Source organism: Heterocephalus glaber, unplaced genomic scaffold (assembly GCF_053883595.1).
Source record: "Heterocephalus glaber isolate CG9 unplaced genomic scaffold, H.glaber_assembly_v1.0 deba00001550, whole genome shotgun sequence".
Classification (NCBI taxonomy): Eukaryota; Metazoa; Chordata; class Mammalia; order Rodentia; family Bathyergidae; genus Heterocephalus; species Heterocephalus glaber.
Genome location: NW_028258343.1, coordinates 16,790,264 through 16,809,695, shown reverse-complemented (window position 1 = coordinate 16,809,695; position 19,432 = coordinate 16,790,264). Strand labels below are relative to the sequence as shown.

At 35.3% G+C, this 19,432-nt stretch overlaps 1 protein-coding gene across 12 annotated transcripts in view; it reads right to left on the bottom strand.

Moving 5' to 3' along the window:
* Ptprk (protein tyrosine phosphatase receptor type K) overlaps window positions 1–19,432 on the bottom strand; it is a 520,627-nt gene that overhangs the window by 31,727 nt on the left and 469,468 nt on the right. For 8 of the 12 annotated variants that reach the window (XM_087190287.1, XM_087190284.1, XM_004845966.4 and 5 more), the window contains 2 exons: window positions 8,749–8,887; window positions 720–880 (listed from right to left, as the gene is read on the bottom strand). In XM_087190287.1, the coding sequence (XP_087046413.1) occupies window positions 720–880; window positions 8,749–8,887 (300 nt within the window). The remainder of the gene's footprint in view (window positions 1–719; window positions 881–8,748; window positions 8,888–19,432) is intronic. The other 4 variants (XM_087190286.1, XM_004845963.4, XM_087190281.1 and 1 more) reach the window with 1 other exon arrangement.

The window sequence follows — 19,432 nt, the reverse complement described above, 5'->3', positions numbered from 1 at the left end:
TCTGCAAACAGTACTTCAGTGGAAATATTGAAAGTGCTAGCTGCATGGATCAACTTTAGCAATTTTGTAAGATGGGCAGATGGACAGTTCACACTTCACACCAGCAACTTAAGACTAATGTAGTCAAATCATTCCCCTAGTTAACCTTTTAGTACTGAAATTTCCTAGGACTCCATAGTAGACAATTTTAATGGAATATTTTCATCATACTACCAATTCCCAGAAAGAATTACTGTTTCTTCTTTTTTGTTGTTGTTTTTTTTTTGGTACTGGGGATCGAACTTGGGTCCTTGCACTTGCAAGGTAGGTGCTGGAACCACTGAGCTAAATCCCCGGCCCTGTTTCTTCTTATCTCAAAAGAAACTTGATCTTACACAAAGGAAGATGCAAATGGAAAAATGATTATAAATTCTCACATGAATTCATTTTGTGTAGGCAATCATACATTTCAACTCAAAGCACTTACTGTGGTCTGAGTTGTACATTTTTGGAATATTTTTTATACTTTAATAATGGTATTGATACAGTTTGCAGTTAAACAAAATCCAGGATCAAACCTCAACCCAGGCTTCTTATGAATTCCATATCATCTCTTTTTTTGTATCTAGCTGTTTCTCCTCACTTTCTCCTGGTCTCAGTTATTGAGTTGATCTGTACAATGCATACATGCATTTACAGAGCGTCAAGACAATGTATTAAAATCTTACTGAAGAACTTACATCTTGGACTAAAGTTATGTTGGTCCATGAAGGTGATGGACAGAGGGTCTTCTGCGTGCAGCGTGCTCTGATCCGCGTAGCTTCGGTCCACAGCATTCACCATGTGGGTCATCTCTTGCCGGGTGTTCCCCATGGCGTCTTTGCGCTTCTTAGCAAGCTTGCTGCCAAGGCAAATATGAGAAGGAACCCTGAGTATCAGGCTTGAATAAGATTTGACACCAGCAATAAGTACCTCAAGTGTGCCTGAGGACAAGGTTAAAGATGCGATTTAGAAAACCTAAGAACTGGTTATAATATCAGGAATTGAGCTGACACTCAAACAAGTACATTGGTCAGTTTCGGCAAAACTACATTACTTTTCAGGTAGCTCAATATTCAAGCTACCATCACAAACCTCTCATCCTTTTCTATATTTCATTCTGTTAAAATAAATCTCCTAAGAATATAACGACATTGTATCAAAAGTCTAACTAAGCACTTCCTAAGTAGAGTAGTTGAAGGAAGACTGAGACTAAAGTTAAGTTTGAAGCATTCTGCTAGGTGATTAATTCCTTTGATCAACTTTTGGAAGTTTTTCTTAAAATTAACGTGACCTAAGTTTGTTTTATGGTAGCTACTTAGAGAAAAAAGACAAAGGCAAGTCCTATTCTGATCGGGCATGGTGGCACATGAATGCAATCGCAGCACTCTGGGTGGTGAGACACGACAAGAAGACTACATGCTCCATCCCAGTCTGCACAACTTAATGAGACCCTATCTCAAAAAAAAAAAAAAAAAAAAGCCTGGGGTGTAGCTCAATGTGAAGGCCATGGGTTCAATCCCTAGTAGTGCAACAAGGGGGACAAAAAAGACTTATTCTTAATTTTCCCTCTGCTGTTACTACGTAAAAGAGGTAACATGGATGGCATTAACATCTTTAATAAACACAAGATTCATAAAAACCTAACCTGAAGTCTTAAAATCAACCACAGCAAGATATAATTCAATTACACATGAACATAGGAGATTAAAGCATATATGTGTAAGGAAAGTTCTGAGAAAAATGAAAAACACTATGCAAATTTCTAATGTAAATTATCACCATCCCGGAGTACTGATATGGTGCATTCCTGTAAATTAGTGATTTAAAACCCCATGAGAAAGTATTCACAACAGAAATGCCTTATGAACACCACAGGGCACGTGCGTGAGAGGATTTAGAAATAAAGCAGAGTTTATATTTTGAGCTACAAATAATGATACTCTATCTTACAAATAAAGAATGGAAATTATATTTTGGTGCTTTGTGACTGTTTCATAGGAAACATGCATGTTAAAAAGAGCTATTAAAGGTATATGAAATATTTAAAATCACATTAACCAGGCAATTTATTTATGGCATAAAAACACTGTAAACCTCTGTAGTAGGCAAATTATAAAAGTAGTTTATGGCAGTAGTTATGTTGTCTTGGAAATGTTCTTTACTTGTTCTAAGAACATCATTTCTCAGCTAGATTGTGAGGTAAGATGCTCTCTTCAGTTCCTGATTAGTATCTGCACTGGAGTAAATGCATTACTAATATTACAAAGGCTCATTTAGTAGATTCAGTTTATGCCTAAAGGCTTTAGAGTTAAAAAATTAACCTAGCAATTTGAGAACTGTTTCCAATGTGTTTTCCTCTGCGAATTGTACCACTTGTCCTCATGGGGCGTACTCAACATGCATGATATATTAACGTAACGCAGCTCCTACTGAATAAGACAGTCATAAACTAAAACTTGGAGAGAGGATCCTACACTTTAAAGAACTAATTATCATCAGAGTATTCGTCATATTTAAGAACACCAAGACAATGTATACCACCACCACCACCATCTCTGCCTCTACCCCAGCTGCCACTACACCATGACCTTCACCATCGTCATTCATTGGCAACATCTGCTTTCTACACCAACACTGCTATTCACTCTTCTTTGTAGTCTAGGAGGCTAAGGCTGCGAAAAACTGCCAAGCAGTTTAGGGGTGACTTGCCTAAGTGACTGCTGTGCCATTTCATCTGAATGTTAAAATTCAGACTTAATTTCTTTTTAAAGACAAAACAATTCTAAATGCTCATGTTTGCTTTCCTGCTTTTGTGAAGTGGTTGTACTGTTTGAAACAGTGTGTGGACTTAAGTAAATATCATCAAGTCATATTTAGCCTACACACCTCCATATTTCAAATGCTTCTAGGCCATCATATAGAATATTTGTTTTTTGATCTACAACATTCTTTGGCCTGTAATATTTGGCTAACAGCCATCCATTCTTAGCTAAAAGATGTTCTACAGCACCATGGTCTCCCCTTGTAATCATTTGTGTCATTACAAGTGCTTCTCAACTGTTTTCTCCACTGTGTACTTCATGAAGAGAGAGACCATCGGTGTGTGTGTGTGTGTGTGTGTGTGTGTGTATCTATCTATCTATCCTGGGCTGTTGAAGCATCACCTGTCATATAGCAGGCACTCAATAAATACTTGTTGAATAGATAAATTAGGCCTGTTATATGCTTGGCACTTTTCATTTGTTAACTCAATTAATTCTCAGATCAATCCACTGAAAACAGGGTAAGTGTTCTAATCGTATAGATGAGTTCATTGAGGATTAGAGGAGTCAAATAACCCTCCCGAGGTTGCTTATCTAATAAGCAATGAAGAATGACCTGGTTCCGAAGCGTAAGCTCTTATTCTATGGTCTGATGCATACAGTGCTTTTACTGCCACTTACAGTGTCCTATACTAAAAGTACCACGTATTCTAACTGTTACACACTGGTCACTGCACATCAGAGAGGAAAATGAAGAAGACACAGATGTGTCACCATTTGTAAATTTTAAAAAGTAGAAAAATGCTTAAGCAATAACTATTTCTTAGGCAAGAAGAATGAATTTATTTCCCAAGAAATAATGTGAGAGAATGAGTTGGATTATAACAGCACATCCTGAAATTTGGATTCAAAGTAATGTTAAAAGTTTGAAGTTGGCCATATAGAAAATAGCAAGTAGAAATGATGACTTCTATGATACTTTCAAATATGTATAATTTATACTTATTCCATGATTGGGGAAAATTAAGAAATGAATTTTTCAAATGCATGAAAAGTAAAAGTTTTCACTCAATGAAGAACATTGACTTTTCAGGTTCACAGAAGTAGATTAGCACGCAACGTATGTGGATATCTTTGTGGATGCCTGTCAGCCATGCACCGTCAGCTCGGTTCTTACATCTTAGTACTCATGACAACCCTGTGAGGTGAGCTTTCCTTTGCATTATTATAGAACAAAGAAGAGTTGACATCAGTGTCGGGTGTTTTCATCAATGACTGGCAGTTACTATGACAATGCCCATGAAGATTACCCCAAAGATCACATGTGGTTTTCTTTTAATTTCCGCTTTAGTTAACTTTTACTTTCATAAAAAAGTCCCTAATTCAGATCAGTGTCAATAGGTATGTTTAATCAGCCCTTAAAAACATAGCTCTGTGACATTCTTTCTAGTTTGGATTTAAAAAGCCAGTACAGCTAAGAATCACCATAACATTAGCCTGACCTGTTACATTGTCCAGAACATGGAAATGTTCACCCAGCACCAAAAAGGGAATCCCATTCTAATTTTGCAGATACACTGATGGTGAGCGGTAGGCTTATTGACATTCACATTATTAGGAACTTGTTGATTCCAGTATGTTTCATGCTTTGTCTTCCCATGAGCAACCAGCATTTATAATGTGCACTTCAGGATGGTTAAGCAATCCATTTTGCAAGTACTTGAGTTTGACAGTGTGCAAATGACTTTCATTAGCAAAGCAGGCAACAGCGTAAACCTCTGCAGGTGGATGTATGGGTGGGCCATAAAGGGGAAAAGCACTCCATCATTGTATGAAACGAACGGTACAGTTAATTACCTTTGGCTTCATCAAATATGATTTAACAAGCATATTATGATTCATCACAATAAGCTAGGAGCACTGTTCATTTACACCTGCTTGTTTTAGCAGATTATAGGAAGCCAAATGTTTATAATATTTAAAATGTTGGCAGAATTGTGTTACAGTGATTGACTCATAAGTTTCGTTGTTAAGCTAGCTTAAATTTTCCTAGTGATAGAAATGCTGTGGGATATATCCCCAAGCATATTTACTCCTTAAATTCTGAAAAGTGTCATAGCATTTCTCTGGATTGGATGAATAAGTACTCTGGCATCTAAAGTGATAAACTAAAAATGACTCAGAAAATAGAAAAGACAAGTGTCTTTATCCTTATGAAAATGAGCTTTCCATACTTAAATCTAGAATGTCACAGACTCTGGAGAGAAAATAAATGTATGATATCAACCCTTGTTCCTTAGTTGGTTGACAAGAAGAGTTTTAGCCTTGGTTTCATAAATTCTTTGTTTTATTTAAATTATAATAAAGAAACTCAATTATTTTATCTTAAGAGAATTTTATTTATTCATTTAATTTTTTCTCTTTTGCCTTTGTGACACTGTGATTTTATTTATTTAATGGCCAGACCAAAGGAGTTCAGAAGTTATAACTCAGCCTGGATTCCTGGAAATGTGGAGAGAGATGTTGTTACATGCAGACTGACTGGATTTGCAACCTATGAAGGCATTTTGAATGTTCTATGAATATAGCACATGGCTCATTTTCTCAACTATGATACTATATAACGATAGGGATTTGGGAGTTACAACAACTGTCTCTACAAAAAGAAGGAAGTGCCCTATTGCTAAATAAGGTACAAATGTGAATTAAGTAAATAAAGGATTTTTTTTTTGCTATAGACTAACGCTACTTTAGAAAACTGTAAATAAAAAATTAAAAGTAGCTGAACATACAGAAATACAATATCCCTTTTTAAAAAGGTAATCAAAATAGTTAATAGTTTATCATTTTAGAGTCCAGAAAAACGTGTTTTGAAATATCACTAAAATTACCAACATTGCTTCTTTGTTTTTTTGAAAAGGGATACTGCACCTCCAACACATGTAAAGTCCGACATCACTCATTTCTACTTACAGGTAGTAGGAGTAAGAATAGTAGCTCCTCCTGGCAAGCAAATCACAGACAGTGGAAAAAGAGAAGCAATGGTGAATGAAAAGCGTGATTCTGTCACATTCAATAAAGCAGAAAAATGTGCGTTAAAAATAAAACAAAATAAAATAAAACTCATGTTTTTTGCTCTGCATTTTAATTTGCTCATGCACTGTTAGATTTTTGTTTTGCCATGCAATTAAACAGACAGATATGCAGTAGAAAATAAAAATTTGAAATACATAATTTGGAAAAAATAACATGCTGCCATTTCTTTTATTGCCAAAAAAATCGAGAAATTCAATGGATTATGTATATTCAACATGCAGTTAAGCACAGTACCATCCATTATCATTGAAATGTCATGATAGATGCGACAGCTGAGTACAGGACTTGTATACTAAATAGACTGTTCCTCTTTCAATATAAAACATTAAGATCTATTATGTTAATATAAAATATATGCAGAATAACACCTAAATTTATATAAATAAGTCATATCTGAATGGTACAAAGGTATATATATATTTATGTTATGTGAATATACACATATGTACCATACACTACACAAATGAATTTCTACAGTAGATGCATGTGAACATATACACAAACATTTACTGTACTGAAATACAATTTCAAATTTATGTTTGGAATTAATGTGTTCATGCTGTGCATTTAAAATATAATACACAATCAATGGAAAAATGGCATACATTTGGAAATAATTCACAGCAATTAAATTAAAAATGACATTATGTCCTGAAAGATGCAATATCCCTTTTCTCAGCCTAGAAACTTACTTTATATATACCCTCAGCTTTTAAATTATAATCAGCTGAATCCCAAACCACTCCTTTGGAAAATAGCTAAAACACGTGAAACTTTTTCAACATGAGAAATGTCTATATATGTCATTCTATGTGAGGAATGAAGTTTTGAGAAATTAAAAAATTTCTCAAAATGCAAATAAAAGGGTAAAATATGTTGCTTTTCCATTATTTTATTATAAATTTATCATTAAAACAGGGAAACTATTGTATCTATTAAATTTAAAAATAAACGGGGTCATATCCAATACTACCACTTTTTATAGTATAATAAACATCTGTGTTTAAATCATACATGATTCACGTGGGACACACACTACACATGGATAAAAGTCATTACAAAGTTGTTTAGTTAAGTTAGGAGTTCAAGTACTTTTGACATACTATATATGGAAAGGAACTTTTTCCACCTATAAAATTTCAACTTTTCCTAGTCATAAAGATGCTGGTGAGGAAGAGATGGTAGCTAAATCCCTTATACCTTCTATCGATTAACATATAATTATGAAAATCTAAACATTTTAACAAGAGATTGCTTTGTCTAGTCTTGTAAAATAAGAACCAGAAAAGGACTCTGTTACATTATACAGTTTCAGAGATCTACCAGAGAATTTATCCCCCCAAAATCTTGCTCCATGATTATTTTAGCATACTTCAGAAAGTTTATTTTTCACGAATTTTTTGCTCTAAAACAGAGAGCCATAGATATGGAGGGGTACCAAAAGTGAGTAAGTGTCTTTTCATGAATAACAAATAAAGCTTTGTTTAATTCTGAGTGAGGTCGGAATCATAAACTATGTTCTTTCATGCTCAGATCCTGTCTAAAATGATCAGAATAATTTTAACTGTGAAGCCATGATTAGTTGACACAAAGTTTAGTTTATTTAATTGTTCAAATATATGAACTAAACAGAGACATAAAATTGGAATGCATATTCTCTGACTTTACTGATCTTTATTAGAATATGTGTGTTTCTAAAACCCTGCAATCTTGCCTCACATATGATGTATTTTCCAACCACAGAGGGAGACAATAGCAAAGAGAAAGCACTATTTGGGGAAAGCACGTGAGTAGCTAATTTAACACAAAACACTATAATGCATACCTAATGTTTCTAATGCAGATGTGTCTTCTCCAACATATATATCTCCAGGGGGTAATTATAAAGAGGCAATATATTAAAATAAACTCTCATGGAATTGTTAAAACATGTATATGAGTTTCATCTATCATGTTAATGCTTTATTTCAAATATAAAATAATTAGTATAGTACTAGATTAATGTAACAAGCAACATCATTTAGTATATTATAGAATTCATAAAGTATAACCATATCTATACAGAAAGATGTTGGAATGTACACTACATGTAAAGACTGTATTAAAAAGTCCCTCTAAGTTGTAGTACTATCCAACATACATGATTGGACAGACTGGACTACTGTATTAGTTTCTAAGACAATGATTTACAGATTGTAACATTTTATATTGTGGTGAAAAGCTCAGTTATAAATATTGTATACTTTGAAATGATTATCAGCAGGAACATAGGTTAATCTCCAGAAGACAGCAGTTTAAATTTGAGTAAGTCTTAATATCTTCATATAATTTCAGAAGATGGTGACATTGGTTGATATAGCATGAAAAGAAATGTTCTATGAAAAATTTTACTCTTCATTTGAAAATTTTAGTCAGTGAACATTTAATATACAAAGTAATTTAACAATGTTTATATTCTTTTTATATCTTATTTGCAGACAAGCTTGAGAAAAAATATGGAATAAGAACACAAAATAAGTCAGAGTATAGCCCAATTATCACACAAAAAAATTCATGCTTTGTCATTCTCAATAACACGCCAAATATAAGGAAAATTAATGTCTCAAATATCTCTTCTTTTTTGACATTTACATTTTTACATTAATTTCAATGTTTACAAAAAGAATACTTTTACACCCTAAATTTAATTGCAAATAACCATATAAGAACTTATTTAAAAAGCATATGTAATAGACCAGGTACCAGTAATCTCGTTAAAATTAAATCATTCTATCAGATTGTTCTAATTTAGAAGAAATTGAGGAGAAAGGTGCCTGAAAACTAGTGACACCCATGTAAGAGAGTGGTACAGGACAATCTCACATCTTACCTCTTTTTCACAATTAATATGACGACGAGGAGGAGGAGGATGAAAACCAGAATTCCAGCGCTGATCCCTGCTATTTTCACCACTCTGTCTGTCTGCTTGGCTGGGTCTGGGATCACTTCCGGTTCTTCTGTTGCTGCTGCTAAACGAATCAGAAAAATAAATTACTGAAAGTAGCTAATTATTATAAAAGAAAATCATCCCCCAGCCCAATGTTACTATAGAAAGACACATTTTAAAAAATTTTTTCTTTAAGTCAGAATACAAAATTTTTAGCTAATAGTACACTGGAAAAAGGATGGGATCCGAGTTAGAGACCTGTCTATCAGTTTGTGCAGCAAACCCCTCCTGACTCCATGTGAAGTGTTGTGCTCCATGCTTGAAGGCAGACACACTGGGTCAGTGAAATAAATGCTTAGTGCCCTTCCGGGGACACAGGTGCACAATCCCACACTCAAGATTTAAGGTGAATGGTAGGTTTAGCAGGAAGAGCAAAACAGAGACATCTAAGAATGCTTCACATTTACTTAGCAAATACAAATAATGAACTTGGTAAATAGAAGTTAGAGATGATTTTTCCCTTAATTCTTTGTAGACTCTCTCTTCCTTTACTTCCCTCTTTCCTTCCTCCCCCCTTCCTCCTTCTTTTCTTTTTCTTTCTTTCTTTTCTTCTTTCTTTCCTTTTTCATTTATTCTTTCTTTCTTTTTTCCTTCCTCTCTTTTTCTTCCTTCCTCTCTTTTTCTTCCTTCCTTCCCACCTCTCTCTCTCCTCTGTCTTTCTTCTCTTTCTCAAAACCACCTTCACAAGCCTTACCCCAAAAGGTACACACATAAAATAAAAATTTGTAGAAGTTAGAAAAAATTACAAATATATAAGCCCTAGTAATTCTCTGAAGACAGTTTCCCCTCTCCTCACTTACCTTGAACACTGGCAAAGAAAGTAGTATCACCTGCACTTTACAAATACACAAGCCCTGAGGCTTAAATAATTAAGGACAGATTATAAATTGCTAGAGGACAGAGACAAAATCTAAGACATCGTCAATATTTCAACACAAAAGCATCCCACGGACACCAGAAACAGACACGCCAGACCACGCCGTGAGGGCTGCCCAGCATCTGAATCCATACAGCAGAGGAGCCAGGGGAGTCATAAAGGCCATGGTTACAAGCACCAGAAGATAGAGCAGAAGTAAACAACAGAGAGGGTCTGTCTGAGGCCTCTCAATGAAAACTGAGGCCCACTGGGAAAGTGAAGAAAATCTCTTCAATAAAAGCACAGTGGACCATTGTGGTTGGTAAATTGGTGGGATCAGCACCTCCCACAGAAACCCAGACTCACTTAGTGGGAAGGAGAGCTGGAAACTGCAGAGTTTAATTCTGCAGGAGGTCAGGGACCTCAACTTGGACCTTGCAGCCAGAAATAAGCCTGAATCTCAGCAGACTACAGCTGGCTTGCTGAGACTAATCGACTTGGACCCTCACAGTGCTTCCCACACTGTCTACTAGGACAGCAGAGACATATCCTGAGGGAGACCTTTTGTTTTCATATATATATATACACACACATATATATATATATATAGTGTATATATATATAATGTATATGTATATATATATGTTTCTTTTCTTTTTTTCTTTCTCTCCCTTCTGGCTCTATATTTTTCTCCCTCTTTGTTATACGAAGGTGAATACAATTTCTAGCTTCTCTACTGTCAGTTTGTTCTGTACTTGTCTCTGTTCTTTCGCCATTTTTTCCTCCTGTCTTCAACAGATTCCCACAATTTGCATGATCTTCTCGTGTGTGTCCTCTAGCCTCATCTCTAACCTTTCCCTCTCCCTCTATCTCTCTATCCCTCCCTCCCCAACCCCTTCTAAATTCTATGCCGAAGGGTAAATTTGCCATATTGAAGGGTTCACTTACTACATATTTTCGGCTGGCCTTAGATTTTGATCTAGCTCCTGTGCTTAAAGGTGACAGATTAACTGATACCACAAATTGTCATTTTCTTTTGGTACCGGGGATCAAACTCAGGACTTTGCATTTGCGAGGTAGGCGGCAGAACCACTGAGCTAAATCCCAGGCCCATCATTTTCTAAGCTGTATTTGATGCCATTGTTGATGCTGATTGTGTCAACTGGGCTAAGGTGTCATGATTGATCTAATCAGTTGTCCTCCCTGGTATACTGAAAACGAGATTGCCTGAGAGTCATTAGAGACTCAAACCCTAAAATGTCCAGCTATACCTGGAAGATATCTCTGAAAAGCAATCACTCCATAGGGGCTCTAAACACCAGTAATGAAGATACTCACAATAAGAAATATTGAAGTATCAGCCCAGGAATCAAAGCAAAGAACAGCACCACCAGCAGAATTAAAAATTAGAAGACACCTTGGGAGGACACAAACCCAGACTTGCAGCTCACCAAAGACAAAATCTGGGGGAACTGAAGTGGAAAAATATGAAAATCAACCACCTGGACACCCTGAACTGACAGCCCAGGAAGTAACAAAACAGATGAATGAGGCTCTAGAAAAATTCAACACAGAAATAATTTCCCAGATAACTACAGAGATGGTGAGCAGAGTGAGCATGATTAGAGACTCTAAAACAGAAACAGATAGAAAAATAGATGAGCTCAGGACCATGCTGGAAGCCATGAATGCCCAGCATTAGAAAGAAATGGAAACCATGATTGACCAACACAGGAAAGAAATGGAATCCATGAAACAGTCTCAAACAGATATCCAGGAGATTAAAAACTCCATTGAAAGTATTCACAGCAGACTGAGCAAATGTGAAGATAGAATATCAGATATAGAAGACAAGATTACAGTTAGTGACCATGAAAACAGATTTCTTAAAAATAATAAGGGGCCACGAGAAATCAATCCAGTAGTTGCTAGATGATGCAAAGAAGAGTAACATAAGATTGATAGGAGTCCACAAAAAAGCAGGAGAAACAATTGACATACAAAAACTGTTCACACAAGTAATAGTAGAAAACTTCCCAGACAGAGGTAGAGAATTGGACATACAGACAAGTGAGGCATATAGAACTCCAACTAGCCATGATCAAAAAAAATCTACGCCTAGACATATAATAGTCAAGATTCCAGAAACCCAACAGAAGAACAAAATCCTACAAGCAGTTAGAGAAAAGAAACAAATAATATACAAAGGAAAGCCCATCAGAATCACAGCAGACTTCTCAATGCAAACCCTCAAGTCAAGGAGAGTCTGGAGTGAAGTATTTCAAGCCCTAAAAGAAAATAACTTCCAACCTGGACTGTTGGATCCTGCAAAATTATCTTTCAAAATTGATGGGGAAATTAGATACTTCCATGACAAGGAACACCTGAGAAATTTCATGAACACCAAACCAGCACTCTAAACAATTTTAAACAATGTCCTAGAAAAAGACAATGAAGGCCACAACTCCATGAGGCCCAACAGAGGGAAGCCACCAGGCAAGGCAAGAAACTAAAGGGAAAGGGGGAAAAATAAGAAATAAAAGAGCCAACAACAGTAAAACATCATGACAAGGATGAGTCAATATCTATCAATTATAACCATCAATGTTAATGGCCTCAATTCACCAATCAAAAGAAACAGCCTGGCAGAATGGATTAAGAAGCAAAATCCAACAATATTCTGTATACAAGAAACACAGCTAATTCAAATAGAAATTCACAGACTGAAAGTAAAAGGATGGAAAACAGTTCTCCATGTGACAGGAACCTGGAACAAAGAGGAGTAGCAATCTTATTTGCAGGCAAAGTAGATTTCAAACCAAAACTAATTAAGAGACACAGATGGTCACTACATCCTTGTGAAGGGAACAATGCAAGAGGGAGAGATGACAACCGTAAATATACATGTACCAAATACGAATGCCCCCAACTACACAAAACAAATATTAATGACATAAAAAACCAAATAAGCACTAATACAATTGTAGTGGGAGACCTCAACACCCCTCTACCACAAATAGACAGATCATCTAGATAAAAAAATCAACAACAAAATTTTAGAACTGAACCAAGCTTTTGAACAAATGGACTTAATAGATGTCTACAGAGTGTTCCACCCCACAAAATTAGAATATCCATTCTGCACATGTGTCATTCTCCATAATAGACCACATGATAGCTCATAGGATATGTTTAAGTAAATGCAAAAGAATTGAAGTTATCCCCTGTATATTATCAAACCATAGTGCAATAAACTTGGAGATCAATAATATAAGAAACCGGAAAACCCCCACAAACACGTGGAAATTGAAGAACACTCTCCCTAACAATCAATGGGTCACAGAGGAAATTAAAGAAGAAATTAGACATTTTCTATAAGTTAATGATAATGCCAGTACAAAACACAGGAATCTATGGGACACAGTGAAAGCAGTTTTATGCGAGAAATTCATAGCAATGAATGCCCATATTGGGAAAACAGAGAGAGCTCAAATATACAACCTAATGCTGAACGTGAAACTTCTAGAAAAAGAAGAGCAAGACAAACCCAAAGCTCGTACAAGAGAGGAAATTATACAGATCAGAGCAGAAATCAATACAATAGAGACAAAGAGAATGATCCAAAAATCAATAAATCAAAGAGTTGGTTTTTTGAAAGAATAAATAAAATTGATAAATCCTTAGCCAAACTTACCCAAAAAAGTAAAGTCTCAAATTCATGCAATTAAGAAGGAAAAAGGTGAAGTCACAACAGATCCAGCAGAAATCCAGAGGATCATCAAAACCTACTTCAAGAACCTGTACTCTAATAAAATGGAAAACACAGAAGAAATGGACAGATTCCTAGAAATGTATGAATGTTAAATGAAGTTAATGTGAAATGAAAGTTAAATGAATAAGATATAGAAACTCTAAACACCCCAATTACAATGAGTAAAACTGAAAGCATAATAAAAAATTTACCAACAAAGAAAGCCCAGGTCCTGATGGCTTCACTGCACAATTCTACAAGACATTTAGAGAAGAACTATCACCATTACTCTTTAAAATCTTCAATGAAATTGAAAGGAAAGCAATACTTCCAAATTCATTCCTGGAAGCAAGTGTTACTTTGATTCCAGAACCAGGGAAAGACCCAACCAAAAAAGAGAACTACAGGCCAATCTCCCTAATGAACATAGATGCAAAAATCCTCAACAAGATACAGGCAAATAGAATACAGAGGGTCATCAAGAAAATCATACAACCTGACCAAGTTGGATTTATCCCAGGAATGCAAGGATGGTTCAACATACATAAAATCAATAAAGGTAATACACTGTATTAACAGAGCCAAGGACAAAAACCACATGATCATCTCAATAGATGCAGAAAAAGCATTTGACAAAATCCAACACCCATTCATGATAAAAACCCTACAGAAAATTGGAATAGAAGGTCTTTCTCTCAACCTGATTAAGGCTATCTATGAAAAACCAACAACCAACAACATACTAAATGGTCAAAAATTGAAAACTTTCATGATAAAATCAGGAACAAGACAAGGATGTCCATTATCACCACTCCTGTTCAATATAACTCTGGAAACATTAGCCATAGCAATTAGAAAAGAGAAAGAAATAAAAGGAATAAAGATAGGAAAGGAAGAAGTTAAACTACCATTATTTGATGATGATATGATACTCTACATAGAAGACACAAAAAACTCTGCCAAAATATTTCTAGACTTAATTGATGGATTCAGTAGAGTAGCTGGATACAAGGTCAACACTCAAAAAACAATAGTCTTCTTGTACACAAATAACAGACTCACTGAGAGATAAATTAGGGAAATAATTCCTTTCACAATAGCATCCAAAAAAAAAATATCTAGGAATCAATCTAACAAAGGAAGCAAAAGACCTCTACACTGAAAACTACAGCACTCTGAAAAAGAAGATCAAAGAGGATATAAGAAAATGGAAAGACATCCCTTGTTCCTGGGTAGGGAGAACCAATATAGTGAAAATGGCCATACATCCAAAACTGCTATATAGATTTAATGCAATCTCAATAGAAATTGCAACAATATATCTCATAGAAATGGAGAAAACAATCCAAAAATTCATTTGGAACAGAAGAGACCTAGAATAGCAAAAGCAATTCTACGCAACAGAGACATGGCAGGGGATATCACAATCCCCAACTTGGAACTATACTACAAAGCTACTGTGATAAAAACAGCATGGTACTGGCAAAGAAACTTACCCGAGGATTAGTGGAATAGATTAGAAGGTGCACAAACAACTCCAAACTTACTCAGCCACCTCATCTTTGACAAAGGAGCCAATCATCTTCATTGGAGGAAAGATAGCCTCTTTAATAAGTGGTGTTGGAAAAACGATTTCAACCCGCCAAAGATTAAAACTAGACCCATATCTATCACCATGCACTAACCTAAGATCGAGGTGGAATAAAAATCTAAATATTAAAACAGAAACACTAAACTTGCTGGAAGATAAGGTAGGTAGAACTCTTGATGACAATGGCATAGGAAAAGACTTTATGAACAAAACCTCAGTAGCACGGGAACTAACACAAAGAATCAACAACTGGGATCTCATCTTATTAAAAAGTTTCTGCACTGCAAGAGAAAGCACCAACAGAGCTAAGAGACAATCTACAATGTGGGAAAAAAATTTTAGCACCTGTACCTCAGACAAAGGACTATTATCTAGAATACATAAAGAGCTGAAAAAAATCAGACCCCCCAAATTTAAAGACCCATTTCAAAAATGGGCATCTGAAATGAACAGACATTTCTCAGGCAAAGAACTAAAGGCAGCAAATAAACATATGAAAAAATGTTCAATATCACTGGTCATTCAAGAGATGCAGATGAAAACAACACTGAGATTCCACCTCACCCCAGAAAGAATGGCTGCTATCAAGAAATCAACCAATAACAAATCCTGGTGGAGTTATGGGGAGAAAGGAACCCTTCTCCATTGTTGGTGGGAGTGCAGACTGGTGCAACCACTGTGGAAATCAGTATGGAGATACCTCAAGAACTAGGACTAGAGGTCCCATTTGACCCAGCTAGTCCCCTGCTGGGTATCTTCCCAAAAGAATTAAAAGAATCATACCACAGTGATATATGTGCACCCATGTTTACTTGGAAACAGCCCAAGTGCCCATCAACTGGAAACTGGATAAAGAAGACAAGGTGTTTTTTTTTTTTTTTTTTTTTTTTTTATAAAAAGGAGTACTATTCAGCAATAAAGAACAAGAAACTAGAGACATTTATAGCTAAATGGATGCATATTGAGGCCATACCCTTAGGTGAAATAAACAGGACACACATGTGTAAATACAGAAATTTCTCTCGTGTGTGAAACTGAAAGTGTAAAGAAGAATTAAAATGATTTAAATGAATAACTGATAATGTGAAATAGGAAGAAAAGGTCCAAAGGGGAAAGACAAGTGGGAGGGGAAGGGGAAAGGAAAGAAGGGAAAGGAAAAATTATGAAAAAAGGAAAAAATGGAAACAAAGTCTTTGTAAATAAGGAGGGGTAGAGGAAGTGAATGGAGGGTAGGGAATGGGGAAAAAATAAGAACCAAGATATGTCATGTAGAGGTACAAGCACCCAGTGATAAATATAAATGTACTGTATACCTAAAATGGACCAATCAAAGAATTCAAGGAGAACAACAATATCTCAACACAGTTTCCAGGTCTGTGGCCCCTGTTGTCACAAACGTGTGTGACAAGAGGCCTGAGGGTTTTCAAGATTAGGCACATACGGGAAAAACACTTTAAAGCATCTATCAGAGCCCCTTGCATCTGGAATGAACAGCTACACAAACCAGGCTCTAGATCTAAGCTTTTATATTTCTAATGGACAATGTGTATGTTCTCTTTCAAAAGTCATCCATTTTTAAATTTAGCTTCCTCTTTTGACTTCTTTCCTCCCAACTCCCAGTTCTGCACATGTAAATGTTGGCTCCAGTTTCTCCACCAGCCAGTTTCTGTCAAAAGAGGGCTGATAGCTATATTTTTTCCCTAAGAGAAATTTAAGGATAAGTTTGCCTATTATTATTTCATAAAATGATGATTTAAAGATAAGCTAGTGGGAAAGATACAGTTTGAAAAAAATTCGTTAGAACACAACTGTATAAAAGAACTTACTATATCTCTCTTAATTTATTTCAATCGCATAAGATCATACCTTTCTATGGACCAGTAATCATTAATAATTATTCTCAAGCAAGCCTTAGGCTTATATTTCCTTTTATTTTTCTGGTAGGCAAAAGGAGTTTTCCTTTATGACTTGACACAGCCTAAACACACAAGCTGCAGGGATTTCAGACTTCATGAATAAAGGTCAAAGTGACCTTTCACATTTCAAACTACCTATAGTTCTGAATTCATCAAAACATGTAGCAAATACATTGGATATCTCTTTCATGTGGAGATTAATTTTAGAAATACACACATATCTATATGCAATACAGATATTAAGCACTGAAAAGAGTAGAATACATTCCAAAGTTGGCTATAAAATCTAAATGCATTTATTGTTTGTAATTTTTCAAATTAGATTGGTTTGACATGGATACTTCTAACGGGAATGGAAACAGAATATTTTATGTAGAAATACCTGGATGAAACTTTAGTCCGTGAAACAAATCCTCATTATTCGCTCATTAAAGCCCATCCTCAACTGTTGTATGTTACATTTTCCTTTCAGAGGGCCATGGTAGAGTTCACATTGTGATTTTCCTACCTAACATGACTCACATAATTAAATGTTTTTGGCAATTTTTTTGAGAATCAGTTCTTGTTTGATGAGGTCAAGGTTTTAAACATAACATTTTAATTCTATGAAACATGCTACTGTGGAATAATTTTCTAAAGATATCATGCCATATTTAGCCTGTTATGTCAGAATCCACACAACTGCCAAGATCCACCAGAAATACATAATATACATAGGTGCAAATGTATAAAGGTACAAAAATACACCACTTAGTATGAATAATAGCTTCAATATACCCAGGCTTAATGATTAAATAACAAAACAAATGTGAATGTGACAGATAAACACTTTCAAATTCAGAGAAAGAACAATATTTAAAGTCTTATTAGTAATATAGATTTGCTAATAAATTAATCTAACCATATCCATAGAAATCAAATGCCAAATCTAAATATGAATCTTTGAACAGAAATACGAATTAATTTACAGGTGTGTTCAGAGTGCACAGCATTCAAATTATCATGGAAACAGTGTTCTTGTAAACAAGAAGGAGAAGGGGATAGAAGGGAGGTGAAGGGAATGGGAAAAATATTACTTAAGATTTATCATGCACAGGTACAAATTCCATACAGTGAATGTGATCATTATGTATATCCAAATTGTATCAATAAAGTTAATGATAAAGAAAAATGTATCATGTAAATCCATGTTACTACCTTCAAATGCTGGCCCATGTCTTTGCTAAAGACTGGACTTTTATTCATATTTACCAAAAGATTAGAAAAAATAAAAACAACGAGTCCATTTATTTGAGTCGGGTAAAGGAGCTTTTTCAGTCATGATTACAATTCCCATGTAAAGAGCCATTGATCAATCTTTAATAAAATTACTGAACTTGAGGATACAAGGCTAATCAAATTCACCAAGGGCACATGATTTGGCAGTAGTTGCCTGGCTTTGGCAGTTGATGGTGAAGCTTCCTCAAAGTTTTCCGTTGTAACATTTATTATTATTATTGCTCCCAACAGTATGCTTAATAAAATATGTTTATCAATGTATTACTTCGAACACTTAAATTACCTTGGTTCTAACTAGAACCAAGGAACATAAAAATCCTATTTAAAATCATTTAAATTTAGAGGATATATTGATGGAAATACAAGCAGTGACCTCAAGTGAGTATATTCTATTTTCTTCAAAGAGAGCAAAATGCAATTATAGTAGTTACACCTTGTCCGTGTTTATTATGCACGCACACATAGACAATGTAGAGCACCTTTTCCAGAAATGCCTTCGTATGCCATAAATCTTTACTTTTTTATCTGCAAAGGAACATTTGGAGAATTCCCTCACATTCTTAAGCCAAGAGCCATATTCTCTGTACGGTATGAAAAAGTAAGATGGCAGAGTTTCATTTTTAGCGAATACATGAATGCATTTCTTGGGGGAAAATAGATAAAGTAACTTTGTAACTCATGTCCTGGCTTCTACTTCTTAAAGGTAAAAGTTTTAAAGTCATACAAATTTAACTAATAATTTAAAACTTGTAGCTATGATCAAGCAAAATCTTCTGCCTTCACGATGGCCATTAAAAGATGAAAGCCTCTAAACAGAACGTAGTAGGTGACCATATGGTATCTACAGAGGCATTATTACTCAAATTCTCCCAGTCCTCCTGGTATCTCACTGATTCTTTCTTCCTTTTTCTAGTGCAGTTATGAATAATTGTTCTCATTCCCATCTCAATCATTCATTGCAATTCCATAATCAGGAATTCATTCCCCAACACCAACAAACCACCATCGACAATGGCTTATTAATTCTCTGAATCAATGGGTGCGTTTCTCTTCTTTTATACATCCTTTAAAAGTATTTGACATTTTTCTCCACTCCCTCCTTGCAATACTCTTTTCCTCGGGCTCCCACTCCTTGGGCATCTCCTTATTTTCTTATGATTCTAGCCTCTCCTTTC